At 43.6% G+C, this 16,567-nt stretch overlaps 1 protein-coding gene and 1 long non-coding RNA gene across 2 annotated transcripts in view; one reads left to right on the top strand and one right to left on the bottom strand.

Moving 5' to 3' along the window:
- Nucleotides 1-2,849: 2,849 nt before the first annotated feature.
- MYZAP (myocardial zonula adherens protein) overlaps nucleotides 2,850-16,567 on the bottom strand; it is an 89,463-nt gene continuing 75,745 nt past the window's right edge. The window contains exons 12-13 of the mRNA XM_049613687.1: nucleotides 12,740-12,840; nucleotides 2,850-3,783 (exon numbers count right to left, since the gene is read on the bottom strand). Coding sequence (XP_049469644.1) covers nucleotides 3,687-3,783; nucleotides 12,740-12,840 — 198 coding nt within the window. The 3' untranslated portion in view covers nucleotides 2,850-3,686. The remainder of the gene's footprint in view (nucleotides 3,784-12,739; nucleotides 12,841-16,567) is intronic.
- LOC125910039 (uncharacterized) lies at nucleotides 10,914-16,461 on the top strand. Its single transcript, XR_007453829.1, has 2 exons — nucleotides 10,914-11,019; nucleotides 16,070-16,461. It is a non-coding gene; the product is annotated as an uncharacterized LOC125910039 (long non-coding RNA).

Below are 16,567 nucleotides of genomic sequence, written 5' to 3'. Positions count from 1 at the left end.
ATTCTCAGATTTGCATATGAGGAAAAGGACACTACAGTTTATTTAATCTGTGTAGCCAGCCACATTTTTTTCCCCACTTCCCTCCCACACAATCTCACTCACTAGTCTTCATGGAGTCTCTAATCTGTGTTCAATAAGAGGAGATCCTTGGATTTGCAAATATTCATGATGCAACACCTCTTTCCCAATGATTACTAGTAATAATGGCAGGTGGCAACTGTTGGCATGTGTCTGGTGCAGTGCTGGCAATTTTTTCCACGTTCTTTCACATGATCTGCACAGCAGGCCTATGAGGGGGGTACAGTTTGAGTTCGAGGCAAAACTACTCAGTGAGAGCACTGAGCCTGAGAGCTCAAGTGGCCTCACCAAACAGGTACTTTGATTTAGTTGCAGACCCGGGACTGACTCCGGACTTCCCACCTGTGTTCTGGAATTAAGCCTGTGTGGTTTCAGACAGTTTTCATCTCTCTTTGAGTTTATTTCCTTGTCCACAAAATGGCACTAGTAACATCTTCCACATAGAATGGTTGCCAAGATTTAGTGGATATATGCCGGGTCTGGCTCAGTAACTCTTGGTGTCCTGTACTTCCCCAGCCAGGGCTCTTTCTGGGGTACTTTGCATTTGTAGATTTCTTCATGATGATCAGGGTTTGGAATGGGTCCCCTCCTTTATGGGAAATTACCTCCCAAGGAACTCACATCACTGAAGAGACAGGAAATGGACATAATGATCAGTCATTAGATATAAGAGAAGAAGGAGGGCCTAGGAAAAAGTACCCCTGGGATTTCAGAGACAGCAGAGATCAGGAAGAGCCAGACTCACTGGGAACAATTTTGCAGAGGCGATGGTCTCGAGGTGCACATGTCTGTCTCCCCAGCGCCGATGGCATGCGCTGGTTGAACTGAACTGGGCCTCTGAGTCTGGATGTGAAGAAGAGCACTGTGGTCTGAGGTGGCCTGAGCCAACACACGAGGGAATCCTGCCCTTCCTGTCACATGCTCCCACCCCACCCCTTACCCTAGGGGGACCACCCCCAGAGCTCCTGGAGCAGGAAGACAGCATTTGCTGGGGGAGGAAGAGGGTGCCCAGGGTAGACTCACCACCAGCTCAGAGGTCAGGCTTGGTTGATGCCCCCTCTAGAGGGGGGAGGGCCTGTCACATCAAGCAACTCCGAGCTCTTTCCGGATGTCCCTTTCCCTGCCAGCCCTGAAGTCTGCCCTCTGGGGCCAGTCCCACCCAGATTCTAACCCCATTTCGGTCACAGGGCTTGAATATTTTCTGTCTCCATGGCTGGCTCTTGCTTTTGACTAAGCAACAGGCCTTCTCTGATTCCAGGATCCCGGGGAAAGCAAGCCCGCTTCCTCTAAGTCCAGGCCTGCTTCCTGTTTGCTGCCCGTGTTCTCTCTGGGCCCTAGGGACGCCTACAGGCCTGCAGCTCACACCTGCACAGTCCCTGAGCTCAGGTATCCAAAGGCAATATCCTGAAGGAACTTTTTTCACTGCCTGTTAGGGGGACAGGTCTGCCTCAAGCAAGCAACTTTATATACTCCTTCGTTTTCTCATTCCCAGTGTTGGCAAAGGGGTCAGGAAACCACATTCTCATCCTGTTGATAAGAATTTAAATGGACACAAACTTCCACAGCCCCGGTTGGAGCATATGCACCAGAAGACTTAAGTTGGCATAATTTTTTAAAAATGTTTCTTTATTTTGAGAGAGAAAGCGCATGTGCACACAAGTGGGAGAAGGGCAAGGAGAGAGAGGGGGAGAGACAGTGAGAGAAGAAAGAGTCTGTGCTGTCAGCGCAGAGCCCAGTGTGGGGCTCAATCTCGCGAACCGTGAGATCATGACCTGAATCAAAATCAAGAATCGGACGCTTAACCGACTGAGTCACCCAGGCACCCCAAGTTTACATCATTTTTGTCTCAGCCCAGCGATTCCTCTTCTAGGAATTGATCCTGAGAAAGTAGTTAGGCAAGTGTACAAAGATGCATGTAGAAGGGGATTCATCAGAGGACTGCTTAAGAAAAGGAGACAACTTCCAAAATTCCAACCTGACTGGATAGGTCCAGGAAGTCATAGTATGCCAATAAACTGGAATCCAATTAATTATAAGAAGCAGTACCATAGATCTATATACCTATATCCATATCTAGATTGATCACAGTATAGTAAGTACATTACAAAGGTATGTATTGATAATAGCACTTAGTAAGTGCCTACTATGTGCCACGCATCATGTTAGAACTTCATGGACATGAACTCATGTAATCTTCACACCAACTCCGGTTAGGAAAGAACTATCACTGATTGCATCTTACAGGGGCTCGAAGAGGTTCTGTGACTTGCCCAAAGCATATACTAGTGACCAAGCTCAGTCCCCAGAGCCCATGTTACTAAATATCATGATTCTGCTTCTCAGTATACTGCCATGTTTGTTTTAAAAACAAAATAGTGTGTGTGTGTGTGTGTGTGTGTGTGTGTGTGTGTGTGAAGAAAGCCAAGAAGGAATGAAATGAAAATATTGATAGAGGCACTATTATAGAATGTTACTTTTTATTTAGGATAAAACCTTGCATACAAAGCTATTTTTCATTTCAATAAGATAAAATTACTATGTAATATTAGAGTTTGCAGATAATGTTCAGGGTTTACACACACACACAACACACACACACACATGCTGGTGCTCTCTCACACATACACACACCCTCTCTTATGGTTTATAAATGCTTTTAAGGACTACTGACTGAAAGATCACTGTGCCCTCACTTTGACATTCCAGATCCCGGTTCCGCTGTCTACCTCTTCTACCTGCCCATGGATGAAACACAGAGCCAACACGGGTAGAACAAAATATATGGCATTTATTAAACATATGTGACACAGATTGTAATATCAAAGTAGAGCATGCATGAACAAATTATTCATTTAACAAAAACACCAGTCGATACTGAAAACATGAAATGATTACATTTCCACAACATACAAAATTTTTTCAGTTAAAATGAGAAAGAAAAAAATCACAGGTAAAATAAATACATTGATTTCAGTGAGCCCCATACAGACATAAGGCACAAATTAAACCGGAGGATTAGCACATGGGAATGAGGCACCCATGCCCGCAGGAGGCCAGTCTCCAGCCGCGGCTCCCACACCCCACACACATCCTGGCACCAAGAAGAGAGAGCGTCTGCATGCTGGGAAGCCTTCCCTCCTGGCCAGGTCTCCCCAGGTGCCCACGCTCCCGCAGACAGGCTTCTCGGCACCAGAGAAACACTGCCTCTAATACTTTTATGGGTAAATAAAACCTTCATGCTGTAACAAATGATCCTGACGTGAATAACGTGAAATTTCAAATTAATGCCCTTTTTCCTTCCAGCTGAAGGCTAGTAAAACAGAAAATAAATAGGGAATTCTCCTGACAGAATTTCAGTGTCTACTCCCAAAGCTAATGACGGCCCAGTATAGCACGGTTGGGTGTTTGAAATATGACCTCGACACCTCTCTCTCCTGCCCTCCCCTTCCACCTCCGCTTTCCTTCATGTTTTAGAAGTAGATCAGAGTCAGCAATCTCCTTTCTGGCTTAAACCTGTATAGGACGAGGTGGTAGCCACCTTTCCCAGCCTCAAGCCACAGGGTTCTAGGGCCTTTGTCCCTCTGTCCAAAGCGACTGTCTCCAGGCGCCTAAGTCAGAGTTTTCTTCAGGGTTAACTCCAGGACTCGTGTGTACGGTGTGTAATTCCTGGAAGGCATTGCGATCTCACGAGTCCTCCCTGTTGGGCTGAGAAACGAGAAAAGGCAAGTCAGGAAGATCGACCGAAACTCCCCACAGTCTTCAAGTGAGACAGCTCTAGAAAATGGTTTTGCAGCCACGGCAGCCTGAAAATAAACTGACAGAATGCAGTTGAATCTTTTGTTTAAATATTATAAGAGGGACCATTAATCTTAGCAATTTTGAAAGGTCATGCTAAATATCATTCAGAAAAATAAAAAAAAAACAACATGTATTTAAAGAACTCAAAATTATTTTAATGTAGGGGAACCTGGGTGGCTCAGTCGATTAGGTGTCTGACTTTGGCTCAGGTCACAATCTTGTAGTTTGTGAGTTCAAGCCCCAAGTCAGGCTCTGTGCTGACAGCTCAGGACCTGGAGCCTGCTTCAGATTCTGTGTCTCCCTCTCTCTCTTTCCCTCCCCACCTCACACTCTCTCTCTCTCAAATAAACATTAAAAAAATTTTTTTAATAAAAAAATAAAATGATTTTAATGTAGTGTGTTAGGTACTATAATAGATGCAAAATGAGCCGGATACTCTCCATTTGCCCATTCGGATAACTCTCCCCCTCCTCCACCCCACTCTGTGCCTTTGGGAAGCTGACCTGATGTCAGCATCCACAGGCTCCTTTAGAATTTAGCTTCCAGTTGGTTTTGACCAGTTGGGAACTGGTAGCAGGGGATAAGAGAATGGAAGGACAGTGAAGTCATCATATTTGTTCCCTTCTGGCCAGGCTGCAGGTTGGTAGTTGGCTGCATTCCTCTAGCAGAGGCCACAGTTCCCAGCACCCCCCTTTTGTGTGTTCTATTGGCTTCTTCCCCCTGCCTCTGCAGAGGCCCAGTCTGGTGACCACTTCCACTGTGCTAGCTCCAGAGTAAGCCACTGTCCCTCATTTACTTTTCTCAAAGCTTCCCAAGCCTTCATCTAAGTCTCTTCAATCTTCCTGTCTTGCCAGGACCTTGAGCAATACAATAATTAACATACTACGGGCAAACTGAGGGCAGAACGAGTTCGCGGAACTTAGGAGGAGGGCATCTGAAAATTTGCACAGAGGGGGCATCTTGAAGGGTGCTTAGGCGTTCCTCTGGTGGACAAGGAGATGGGAATTCAGGCAGAAGGGATAATGTGTGCAAAGGCAAAAGAAGGGTGAACACAAGGACTCTGGGTGTGGAAAGACACACTTGGTAGGACTGGAGCAAAGAGTTCACGACGGAAAATGGCAGAAGACGAGGCCTGGTGTGGAAGGGGCCTGTGTGCCCTGCTAAGGAGTTCAGAAGGGGACACAGAGCCACTAAGGAGGGGAGTGATATGCTCATGTTCTTATTCTAGCAAGATTCCTTGGCACCACTGATGGTTGGCTGCAGAGGGGTTAGTCTGAAGGCAGAAAGTGAACAGATTTTTGCTATTTAGGAGGTGAGAGAGGTCATGAGAACTTGAATTCCGACTGTAGCACTCGAGGTGAAGTAGCAAGGAAAAGGTAGGGAGATACTGGGAAGGTAGAATTAACCAGGATTTGGTGACTGAGATGGAGAAAATATCCCACTTCTTTTTCCTCCTGGACACATAACTACCTTTCCCAGCCCCCTTGGCAATGTAATGGGCCATATGACTAAAGGGGCAAAAATGATGTATATTACTTCCAGGTTTAGCCCAGAAAATGCTCTGCATAACCCTCCATGCCCAATCTCTTCCCTTTCATGCAGAGGATGTAGCGGAGGGCCCAAAAGGTCTCCAAAACCCAGGCAGAGTCATTAGTTAGAAAGAATCTGGGCTCCTGAATGTGTGCAAGGAGGCCCATGCCAACTAGTCTTGGACTGTGTCAAGAGAAATCAGTATTTTGCCAAGCTGAGGTTTGTGGGCTTTTTGTTACAGCAGCTAACATTTATTACCCCAACTACTGCAATGACCAATTATATGTATGAGATACAAGTCCGCTCCCTTCCCTGAACTGCCCATAGCCAGTCTCTCACAAAGTGATATGGAATCTACCTCCTTAGCTACTGTTTTGTCATCTGTCTTCTCTATTCCCTCTGCCACTGCCCGAGTTCAGGCTCTCAACATTTATCTTTGACTATCTTTGACTACTTTGAATACTTCAGGAGTATTCTAAATGGTCTCCCTGCCTTCCGTCTCAGCAAGTCTTCCCCCTCTTCAAATCCCCTACCCATTTTGCTGTCAAAGAGATCTCACTGATAAAAGAAGCACATTACTGTTCCTAAGACTTTTCAATGTTGCCCCATTGCTTCCTGGATGAAGTCTAAGCTCCTGTGCATGGTCTTAAAAGCCCTCTACCATCTCCTGCTATTTCTCCCATGGTTTTCATCATGGCCACACTGCCCTTCTCATGTTGCCCCCTCCACCTTGAATGCTCCCCTCATCAAATGGGTCTGGTGAATCCCTGCCTGTATTTCAAGACTCAGACATCACCTCCAATATGACAGTTTCCCTGATTCTGCACCGCAAGGATAGAAACGATCATTCCTTTCTTTTTGTGCTTGTTTTCAGTTTCCTTGAACAGTGGTGCTCACTTTTCTGCTTCCACAAGGTCACTTTTGCTAAACCTTCCCAGCAGTTAACACTTCCCACTACCCTGAAGTGATTTGCGACTATAGTTGGGATACAGCTTCTTAGGCGGTGTGTTAGAAGCTTGGGGGAAATTTTAAACTTTTATGTCTCTCTCTAAGAGATTCAGTATGTCTTCTCCATGCTCTCCAAACCATCCTCCCCTTACGGGAGAGGACTTACGGGCTTCTGGCACAGTACTGGAAGTATCCCACAGCTCCCATTGGTCTACACATCCTCTGCCAGTTACAATTTCGTGAAGGGTGAAAACCGTAGCTCACCCCTCTCCATGAGTCTAGCAGCTCACTCGGGCCAGGCACACAGCTATCACTAAATGTATGGATGACGAAGGAAACCAGGGGATGAAGGATTTCCAGGAGTAAGTGGTCAGCAGGTCACCTTCCATAGATAGGGGAATCCACAAGATCTGTCAGTTGAGGGGTCCCCAGTGACCTGACCAGGCACTTTAGTGGAGTGCCAGGGGCAGGAGCCAGATGGTGATTTGTGCCAACCACTGTGAAAATTCCACATAACGGAAATGGTCTCTGGTGATAATATCCTAAAAGCCCATAAAGTCCAGAAATATTTATAAAGGTGAACGTTCTGGGTTTCAAAAACAGGCTTTCCTATCCCAGCCTTTCAAAAGGAAGTGAGGTATTTTATTTGGTTGATCACTAGGAAACAACAGGATTTCAAGAACACAAATAATTTCAACCACAGAACTAAAATTCAGCCATTTTCTTTAACACTTTAAGGCTATTGTTAACCTTTTATTAATCCATAAAGAGGCAGTTCCCCCGGGGGAAACAATAGCAGAGTCAGCAAATAGAGCTTTGACAAAAAACTACTTTGTGTTCTGGTCTCTACGATAGAAATAGGAGATGGAGGCATTTTAAAGCGCTTACTATGTGCTGGGCACTTGTGACCACGGGGAATATGTTTCCATTACATCACACCTATTCAGGCATAATTTATGAGCTTGCTGGAAGCCAAGTTTCACTAAGGGGCAAGGAGAAAAAGTCTTTTTTTCTTTTCATTTTTTGTTTTTCATTTTCTCTTTGAAGGCTAGCGGACTGGAAATTGCTCTCAGTGGCTTTACTTAATATATATCAAACTTTCAAATCAAACTCTTAAGTCTTTTCTAAAAGACAGGTGTTTAAAACCCCTGAAATGACAGTGAGTGCCTTCTCAGCCCTTTCCTTCCATCTTTGCTCTAAGATCTGTGCTCTCTAGAAATGTATGGAGCGCAAGGGTTAGATGAAAAGGAGAAATGAGGCAGAAGGTGGTATTTGAGTCAACTAGACACAGAGAACCTGGGTCTCGAGCAGGCTGGTGGCAGGGGGTATGGAGGTCACGAAGCAGGTCATGCAGGGAGGAGACAGGACTGTGTGGGCACTGAGGCCATCCTGGAGCAGAAGTGCCCACGGTGTACTGAGCTTAGGGACCTGGTATCATCGTGGCGGCCACCAATGGAAATAGGAAAATGCGCCCTCTATGCTGGGACTTCATACCTGTATCTTACTTCACCATCCCAGCAAGTTTCTGAGGGAATTACTGTCAAAAACCTTCCAGTTCTGAGTGAAGAAACTGAGACTCAAAGAGGTTAGGGATTTGCCCAAAGCTGTAGATGTAGTGAGAGGCGGACCCAGGACCTAAACCCAGGTCTAATTTCTAAGCCAGTGTTCTTAACCACTACTAAGAGGAACTGGCTTCGATGGAAAAAAAAAATGATGCAGTCAGCTATGGATGCTGTAGGTGGGTATGAAGATCAATCAGCCAGCACGCTGGGAGCACCCAGCAGGGAATGAGGACTTGTGTCTGGAGAGGCTGGAACTAACTACCTGAGAGCTCAGCACGGGAAGGGCAGAAGTAAAGCCAGGAGACTGGCCGCCAGCTTTGCAAGAACCACTGTAACCAAGATAGAGCCATGAGAAGCTCCCGTGGTGAGGATCGGAGGTGGTAATTAGCGATCAGATGAAAATCCCTGCCCTGATGGAGCTTATGTTCTAGTGAGGAGAGGGAGAATAATCACAAAGAAGTAAAACATAAGCAAAAATTGCTTCTTTGGGGTCCTTTATGAAGTAAATAAATAGGTTGTATTACAGTACAGATCACCTGCATCGGTCCTCACTTGGTATGTACCTTTCATTCATTCAGCCAACAAATGTTTATTGAGCATCAAGAAAGTGCTAGACTAGGGGGTGAGCGAGCCCAGGGTCCCTGTCCACAGGAGTACACGGTGTTGGCAAAAATGGGGAAATGGTGGTGGTAGGGGGAGGAGTTCAACAAAAGGGGCTTATTGGCTCTAAAAGTAAAGAAAAGGCTGATTTCCAGTTTTCCCAGCATGAAAACCAAGCAGCTCTAATTATAAGTCAAACACGGTTAGCAGCAGCACAGCACGAAAGGCTTTGCAGGTACAGGCAGAAATGAGTCCTGGGTGGCCTGCTCTACTGTGGGGCTTCGTGCCTGGTGCCTGGAACACCCTGGGACTTATGTTTTACTTCTGACGTCTCAGTTGGAAGAGACCTCATCCATCACTGGGCCTTCCAGAGGTTTTTTTTTATGCAATGTCTAGAGGGTTCCAAACCACTGATAGTTTAATTGGAGAGCTTAATGCATACTGGAGCATGATAGGCTTGAATCCATTTCACAGTCAATCCATCTCACAAAATTACTAATAACCATCAGTAAAAATTAAGTTAATGAAATTATAGCATACCCAAATTCACTTGTATTTGATACAGCGTCTTACATAATAACCAGAGTTTTGGTTTAGTTAACAGTAATAATAACTATTATTTATTAAGTGCTTAACTAGTTACCGTGCTAAATGCTTTATATACATGGTTTCATTTCATCCTCATAGAAACCCTGTGAGATTTGATGTTGTCCTCTTCACTTCTGTTTTAAGGATGAAATCTTTGAGGCTTAAGAGAGATTAAGTACCTTGCCCAAGGCTGTGCTCAGCAACTGGCTGGGCAGGGAAGCCCCACAGCCTGAGGCTCGCCACACTGTCAGGTTCTTTCTTTCTTCTTCTCTTTTTTTTAATGTTTTGTTTTTTGAGAGAGAGAGAGCAAGCAGGATAGAGGCAGAGAGAGAGGGAGACACAGAATCCGAACCAGGCTCCTGGCTCCAAGCTGTGAGCACAGAGCCCGACTCAAGGTTTGAACTCATGAGCCATGAGATCATGACCTGAGCCAAAGTTGGACTCTTAACCGACTGAACCACCCAGGCACCCCTGTCAGGTTCTTTTTGAGAGAACATGAAGTGAGAACAAAACTCATCTGCATAATTGAGGCTTAATTCAATACTTCTATTGATCTAAAACATTTTGGAGGAGGCTGGGTTAAGATTTTTTTTTTTTTTTTAAATAATCTCTACACCCAACATGGGGCTCAAGCTCACAACCTCAACATCAAGAGTTACGTGCTCTACCGACTGGGCCAGCCAGGCACCTTTTGGAAGTTGTTTTTAAAATATTCTGGAAAACACCATGGGCTCTTGTATTAGATGCAAGTTTAAAGTCCAAGTAAGAATCAGGAATTTTGTTAAAACATATATATATATATATATATATACACACACACACACACACACACACACACACACATATAAATTCAGCAACTCTGTTTATTGTTATTTTTTGAATGTTTATTTATTTTGAGAGAGAGAGAACAAGAAAGCAGAGCCGGGGAGGGGCACAGAGAGAGGGAGAGAAAGAATCCCAAGCAGGTTCCTCACTGTCAGCCCAGAGCCAGATGTGGGGCTTGATCTCAGGAACCGGTGAGATCATGCCATGAGCCAAAACCAAGAGTTGGACATTTAACTGACTGAGCCATCCAGGAGCCCTCTATTTATTCTTTTTTAAATCACACATGTACCACACCAGGACTTTGAAGACCTGGTTTTAATCCTGGCTGTGTGGTTTCCAGTAAATCACTTCTCTCTGGGCCTTGATTTTGGTATTTTTCAAACATGGGAATTAAACTAGACTTGGGGTGGGGGTTGGAGGAGCTCCTGGGTGGCTATGTTGCTTAAGTATCCGACTTCGGCTTTGGCTCAGGTCATGATCTCAAGGTTCGAGTTCCAGCCCCGCGTTGGGCTCTCTACTGTCAGCACAGAGCCTGCTTCGGATCCCCTGTCCCCGTCTCTCACTGGCCTTACCCCCTCCCCTCAAAAATAGACATTAAAAAAAAAAAATATGGGGCGCCTGGGTGGCGCAGTCGGTTAAGCGTCCGACTTCAGCCAGGTCACAATCTCGCGGTCCGTGAGTTCGAGCCCCGCGTCAGGCTCTGGGCTGATGGCTCGGAGCCTGGAGCCTGTTTCCGATTCTGTGTCTCCCTCTCTCTCTGCCCCTCCCCCGATCATGCTCTGTCTCTCTCTGTCCCAAAAATAAATAAAAAACGTTGAAAAAAATTAAAAAAAAATAAATAAATAAATAAACTAGACCAGGGGGTTCTAATTTGTTTTTGACCATAGAACTCTTTATTCAAACAAAATCTCACTTGGAATCCAACACACAAAACATACTAAAAGCTGAGTTTCTCAGGTTTGGTTTTGTTTTGTTTTCCAGGAGGGGGAGGGTCCCCACAGGCCAGCTCCTTGCTCACCTTCTCACCCCCTGAGGCATCCGGAGGCCTGACCCTGAGCCCCAGCACAGAGCCCAGCAGCACCAAGCACAGGTGGGAAACGGCTACTCTCTGAATTCTCTCTAAAGACCCCGAGCTCCTCACCACTCAGGCCCGCATGGCACCTTTCACATAGTAGGCACTTAATAAATATCTGTGAGGAAGCGAATGAAATCTTACTCTGCCTTTCCGGAAATGCGGATACGTAGTTTTCATTTCCTCTGCTGATTGACCTACGCAGTTAAAGTGCTAAGATGGATCCTGGGGGAAACCAAATGTTCCGTTTATGGAAAAGCTGCTTTTAGATACTGAAGTGGCTTCCAAGTCCACCATGGCCATAAGTTAAGGGTCTGTCAGCACTTCCATTATGAAAACCGCTTTGTGGTTTCATAACTTAGCCATAAAAGTTTGCTGCAGGCTATCCTTCGGCATACAAATTGAAAACCTTGTTTTAAGCCAAAATGTGGGAATTGGAAAACAAACAATTTATTGGTTTCAGACATAGTTTTATACACGTCTTAGCCAAACAAGATTTATTATGTGGGCAATTAAAGTGGACTAAACCACTTGATTCTTGAAAAACAAAAAAAGGACAGAAATGATCAAACTTTATATTTCACAAGGAGGCCCTGGACATGATCATTCTTTTTGGCTTTATTTTTATCCGGTACTTTGTCCCCCACATTGATGAGACCTCGAGTCTACTTACATACCCTTCTCCCTGCTTGTGCTGGTTAAATCTGAGCAATCACCTACTCAAACCACTGACTTTACTGAATGGGAAACTGAGGCCCCAGCAAAGAGAGTCCAGCCTGAATGTATCCCGCCACTAGCTAGGGGGACTAGACCCAGGTATTCTACATCCCAGCTTAGTGATCGGCTCATGGCCGTTTCCCACCAGATGTAACCATTCAAGGTTCCAGGATTCTACATTCTTCTGGCTTGCTAATGTCTAACGCAACACACACAAATACGCCCTCCCACAAACAGTATATGAGGTACTTTGTGATTTTGGCTACCTAAGTCACAAGCCACATGCTTATAAACTTGTTTTATGTCCTCTTTGGGCCAAGCACAGATTTGAGCTCCTAGAGATGGTGGGTTAGTTACTAGGTCACAGACTCTCCTCTTACTAGGGAGAGACCCAGGCATGGGTGTGTGGAGCAGCTTAAGAACAAACAGGTCAGTCCTCGAGCTCAGAAGTGCAACTTAACAAACAAGGCAGTCGTTCTTGTTTGTCTGTCATGACTGAAACAGATCATTTATTTGCGCCAGTGCTTGACAATACAGCGTTACGGCCCTGGGGAACAGGTGCATTTGTTCAAGACTTAGAACTTCTCCTCTGTGTTACCAAAGCCCCTCGCAGGCCCCCCTGGCACTGTCGTAAGCGTCTGCCTCCATGTCCGTCTCCCCAGACCGCATGTGGGGCAGGAACCAAATCTCATTCCTCTCCCTATGCCTCTGGCACAAAGAAGGTACTCAACTGATGTTTGCTGAGTGAATGAATGAATGGATAGAGAAACAAATGCGTGCACTTACGACAGGGCCAATCTTTCTCTGACGTGGCTTCTCCAGGCCTCTCTTCACTATCCCCTCTGCCCTGCACAATGCCCCTGCTCCCTCAGAAACCAGCCAGACTTCTCAGCAGCGATCATTTACTGTTGCAGAAATATTTTTGATAGAAAGAATGCAATTCTGGTAATAACAGCCCCGTAAAGTATTTTCCTAAGTCAAAGAGGAATCTGAGTCAGAAACATAGGAAATTCCTAAATACCTGGGTAGAAGATCACAGCCTACTCCAATCTCTCTGGTTTCCACCTCAGGCTTGGGCTGGGTTTCTGTTAAATAGTCCAACCTGCTTTGTAGTTCATTATTCTAGAGAGGAGGAAAAAAGTACTTTTAGTAAAGCAAATCTGTCCCCCACAAACATGGCATGTATTACCCGATTTTCCCCTGTGACATGGACATGTCATAATGTATTTTTCGAGCACCTCTTACACAGTAGGAATTAAAGAAACACATCCTTACGGATAGTTTTCTGTGCATGTACATACATATGGATCCAATTCTGCATAAATGGAAACAAACAAAATACCCTATTCTGTGCTAAATTGGGGGTCTTTTTCACTCAGCAATTTGTTGTGACTATCTTTCCATGTTTATTAGTTTTCTTTTTATGTCCGCAAGATATTTTAATGGGTTCAGAGCATTCCATTGTATGGATGTACATTATTTATTTAACTAGTCTCTTATTGATGGCACTTAGATATTTACCACTTTACTTGCAGTTATAAATAAGGTACAGCTCATGTTTTAATACTCCCTTATTAAACTATAAAATGAGTAAGTCTATTAATTTAATTTAGTGAGAAATACCTCCATAACTTAATAATTAGTATTTCTTAGGTTTGGAAAATTCAGAATCTCAAACATATAAAGTAGAACAAGCTCCTTGGGATTAAAATTAGCATTCTAAATAGTTTTTCTTCAGGCCAGAGCCAGACATTACCTAGGTTGATGATTAGATGCTCAGGAATTGGAAATTTGCCCCACGGGGGAAATGAAGGACAAAGGAGCAGGAGGGTTGAGGATATTGGAATGAGAGTAGAAGTGACGGTGCCTGACACCTAAAGTGCAAACATGCAAATTCCAGAACAGGGTTAACACGATTATCTCTGCGCATTGAGAGCTTTCAATTCTTTTTTTTTTAAGTTCTTCTGTATATTTCTCCATAATGCTAAATTTTCCTTTTTTGTACATAATTCTTTTTCATTATTTTTTTTCATGATGAGAGGCATAGTTTTTCATCCCCATCACCTTATGCAACCATCCTCCCAACCACCTCATCTCTAGTAACCATCAGTTCTCTATAGTTAAGTTTGTTTTTGCTTTCTCTCTCTTTTCCTTTGTTCATTTGTGTTGTTTCTTAAAATCCAAATATGAGTGAAATCATATGGTATTTGTCTCTCTGACGTATTTCACTTAGCGTTAGACTCTCTAGGTCCATCCATGTTGTTGCAAATGGCAAGATGTCACTCTTTTTATGGCTGAATACTATTCCATTGTGTGTGCATGTAAGTGTGTGTATAATATGCACACATATTTATATAAAATACTTATATGTATATACACACATTTATATATAACACACACACATATATATATATAAGTATACACAGACCACATCTTTATCCATTTATCAATGGACACTTGGGCTGCTTCCATAAGTTGGCTGTTGTAGATAATGCTGCAGTAAACATAGGGGTGCATATATCCCTTTGAATTAGTATTTTTGTATTCTTTGGGAAAATACCTAATAATGCAATTGCTGGATGGTAGGGTAGTCCTATTTTTTAATTTTTTGAGGACCCTCCATACCGTTTTCCACAGTGGCTGCATGAGTTTGCATTCCCCTTTCCCATATCCTTGCCAACAACTGTTAGACTAAATTTTCACTAGGCAATACCGTATCTACTTATCTATATCCTCAGAACATGGCATGTCAGAAATACAAAATAAATACTTATGGAATAAATAAATGTATAAATACTTTTATAAGTAGCATGTTATTTGCATAATTAGAAAAAAATTTTTTTTCTTTTCTTTTTTTGTTTTAAGTTGGACCTGAAGCTAAAGCACTACTGTAAGACACTAGATTAACACATGAAAGTTGAAAAGTCCTTTGAAAAAGAAGCTCATTTGTTTCAAAAGAAAGTGGGGTACAGCTCAGGAGCTTCTGCTCCAAATGGCTGATTCTGAGGAGCAAAGCAGCCGCTCCGGTACAAACCCATGCTCTGCTAGTCTATGGATCCTTGCACAAAAGTGGGAAATGGTGTACAGGGGGAGAATGCATTCCAGATTCGCTAGCAGCTGACAAGCCACGACAGCTGGATGGGCTCCAAACCTATCACTTAATGCTCAGGATAGAAAAATGTTGCTGCTGGCTTACTGCCTGAGGTACAACATCTACACACACATACACACACGGCTTCCCCAGCAATATTTGGACTCTCCCATTCATTAGGAAAGACCAAGGCAGAAGAGGCTTGCCCATTAACAAGCTCCAGAAATCCCACTGCCTTGTCTCTTTTCTCAGAATAGAGTAATAATGACAATTTCACATAATTCTGAGTTGACCACCCATAGTTAGGAGGCATAAAAGACAAGGTTAGTACCCTTATTGGTACATTGAATACAGTGCATAGCAGACTGGTAGACACAAATCCTTTGTTCTATTTCAGAAGGACTCTGTGTGCACATCAGATACCTGCTGAAGGCTGATATGAAAACCCTGTACTCTTAAAATTTAATGCCAAATCATATATATATATATATATATATATATATATATATATATATATAATTATGTTATCTACTATGTATCATGTCATGTGTAAAGTTAGGGGAGCTAGTTAGCAGTTAAAGAAATAGGGCATGAGTTGCAATCCTTGATTTCAGTCTTATGAGGATACAGACTACCAAAGAGAAAAATAACACAACAAAATCATTAGTCCCATGCCAGAGGGATCCACAGACTATAAGGGGGGACTTGGAGAATATGGTGAGTGCAAGATGTGGAAAAGGACTGAACTGTCCATGAAGATTTCCTGGAGTTATACAAGGGAAAGAGAGTAAGAGATACAAAGGGATGAGTGGTCCAGAATTGGGGAACATACCAGGTTAAGAACAAGCACCTTAGTGAAGTATGCAGGTAACAAAAGTTGCTTGTGAAGGGCTACATGCACCTTTACAAGGACTTTATACCCAATTCTGTAAGCCCAGAGTCAGCCCTAGATTTTATTTCAACCACTGGCCCTCCAAGTGAAAGTTGTACTGGAAGGAAATAAAACTATAGGTAGGAAGATTAGTCAAGGAGGCCACTGTAATTTCCTAGTTCAGAGAATGAGAACTGCATTTATAACACTGAGCAGTGAGCACTCAGCCAATGGTTGGTCCTGCAAAAATTAGCTATCAATCAACTCTGGACAGAAGACAAAAAAGCATCTATTAAGGTCTTTGGAGACCAAAGACAGGCAAGCTATAGAGGGGAGTGATAGCCTTAGAACAGGTTCTCTGTGACTCATTAGTTTGTTTTTGTTTGCAGCTTTGCCCAGGAGCAGTACAGTCATGGAGACCACACAGACACTTTAAAAATTCAACAGAAAGATCATCTTTCTGGTAGAAATAAACAAACAAAAAAACAGAAGGAGTCCAGCGTAACCAGGACTGCCAAGAGTAAAGGGGAAACCAAAAGCAGAGTCCATGAAGGTAGAAACTCTAAATTCTGTGTATAGACTCAGCTCAGGTCTCCGGCAAACTCCTGAACCATGCATGTATGGGGCAAACTCAAAGAGATTTACAGCCAAAGCTTAAAGAACTGAACTGAGATATGAGCCATCACAGCATGGCAGGGTAGAGTTGGGTCTAACCAAATTCATTACCTAAAACAAAAACCTTAGTGCTGCTCAGAACAATAATAAAACAGAATCCAAAGTCTCCACAACAAAACCTTTACAAAGTCCAGGTTATAATCCAAAATTACTCGGCATGCGAAGAGTCAGGAAAATGTGACCATTCCCAGGAAAAAGGAGAACCAATAGAT

Source organism: Panthera uncia (genome assembly GCF_023721935.1).
Source record: "Panthera uncia isolate 11264 chromosome B3 unlocalized genomic scaffold, Puncia_PCG_1.0 HiC_scaffold_1, whole genome shotgun sequence".
Taxonomy (NCBI): domain Eukaryota; kingdom Metazoa; phylum Chordata; class Mammalia; order Carnivora; family Felidae; genus Panthera; species Panthera uncia.
Note: the sequence above shows the minus strand (reverse complement) of the source record. Positions and strands in the feature narration are given on the sequence as shown.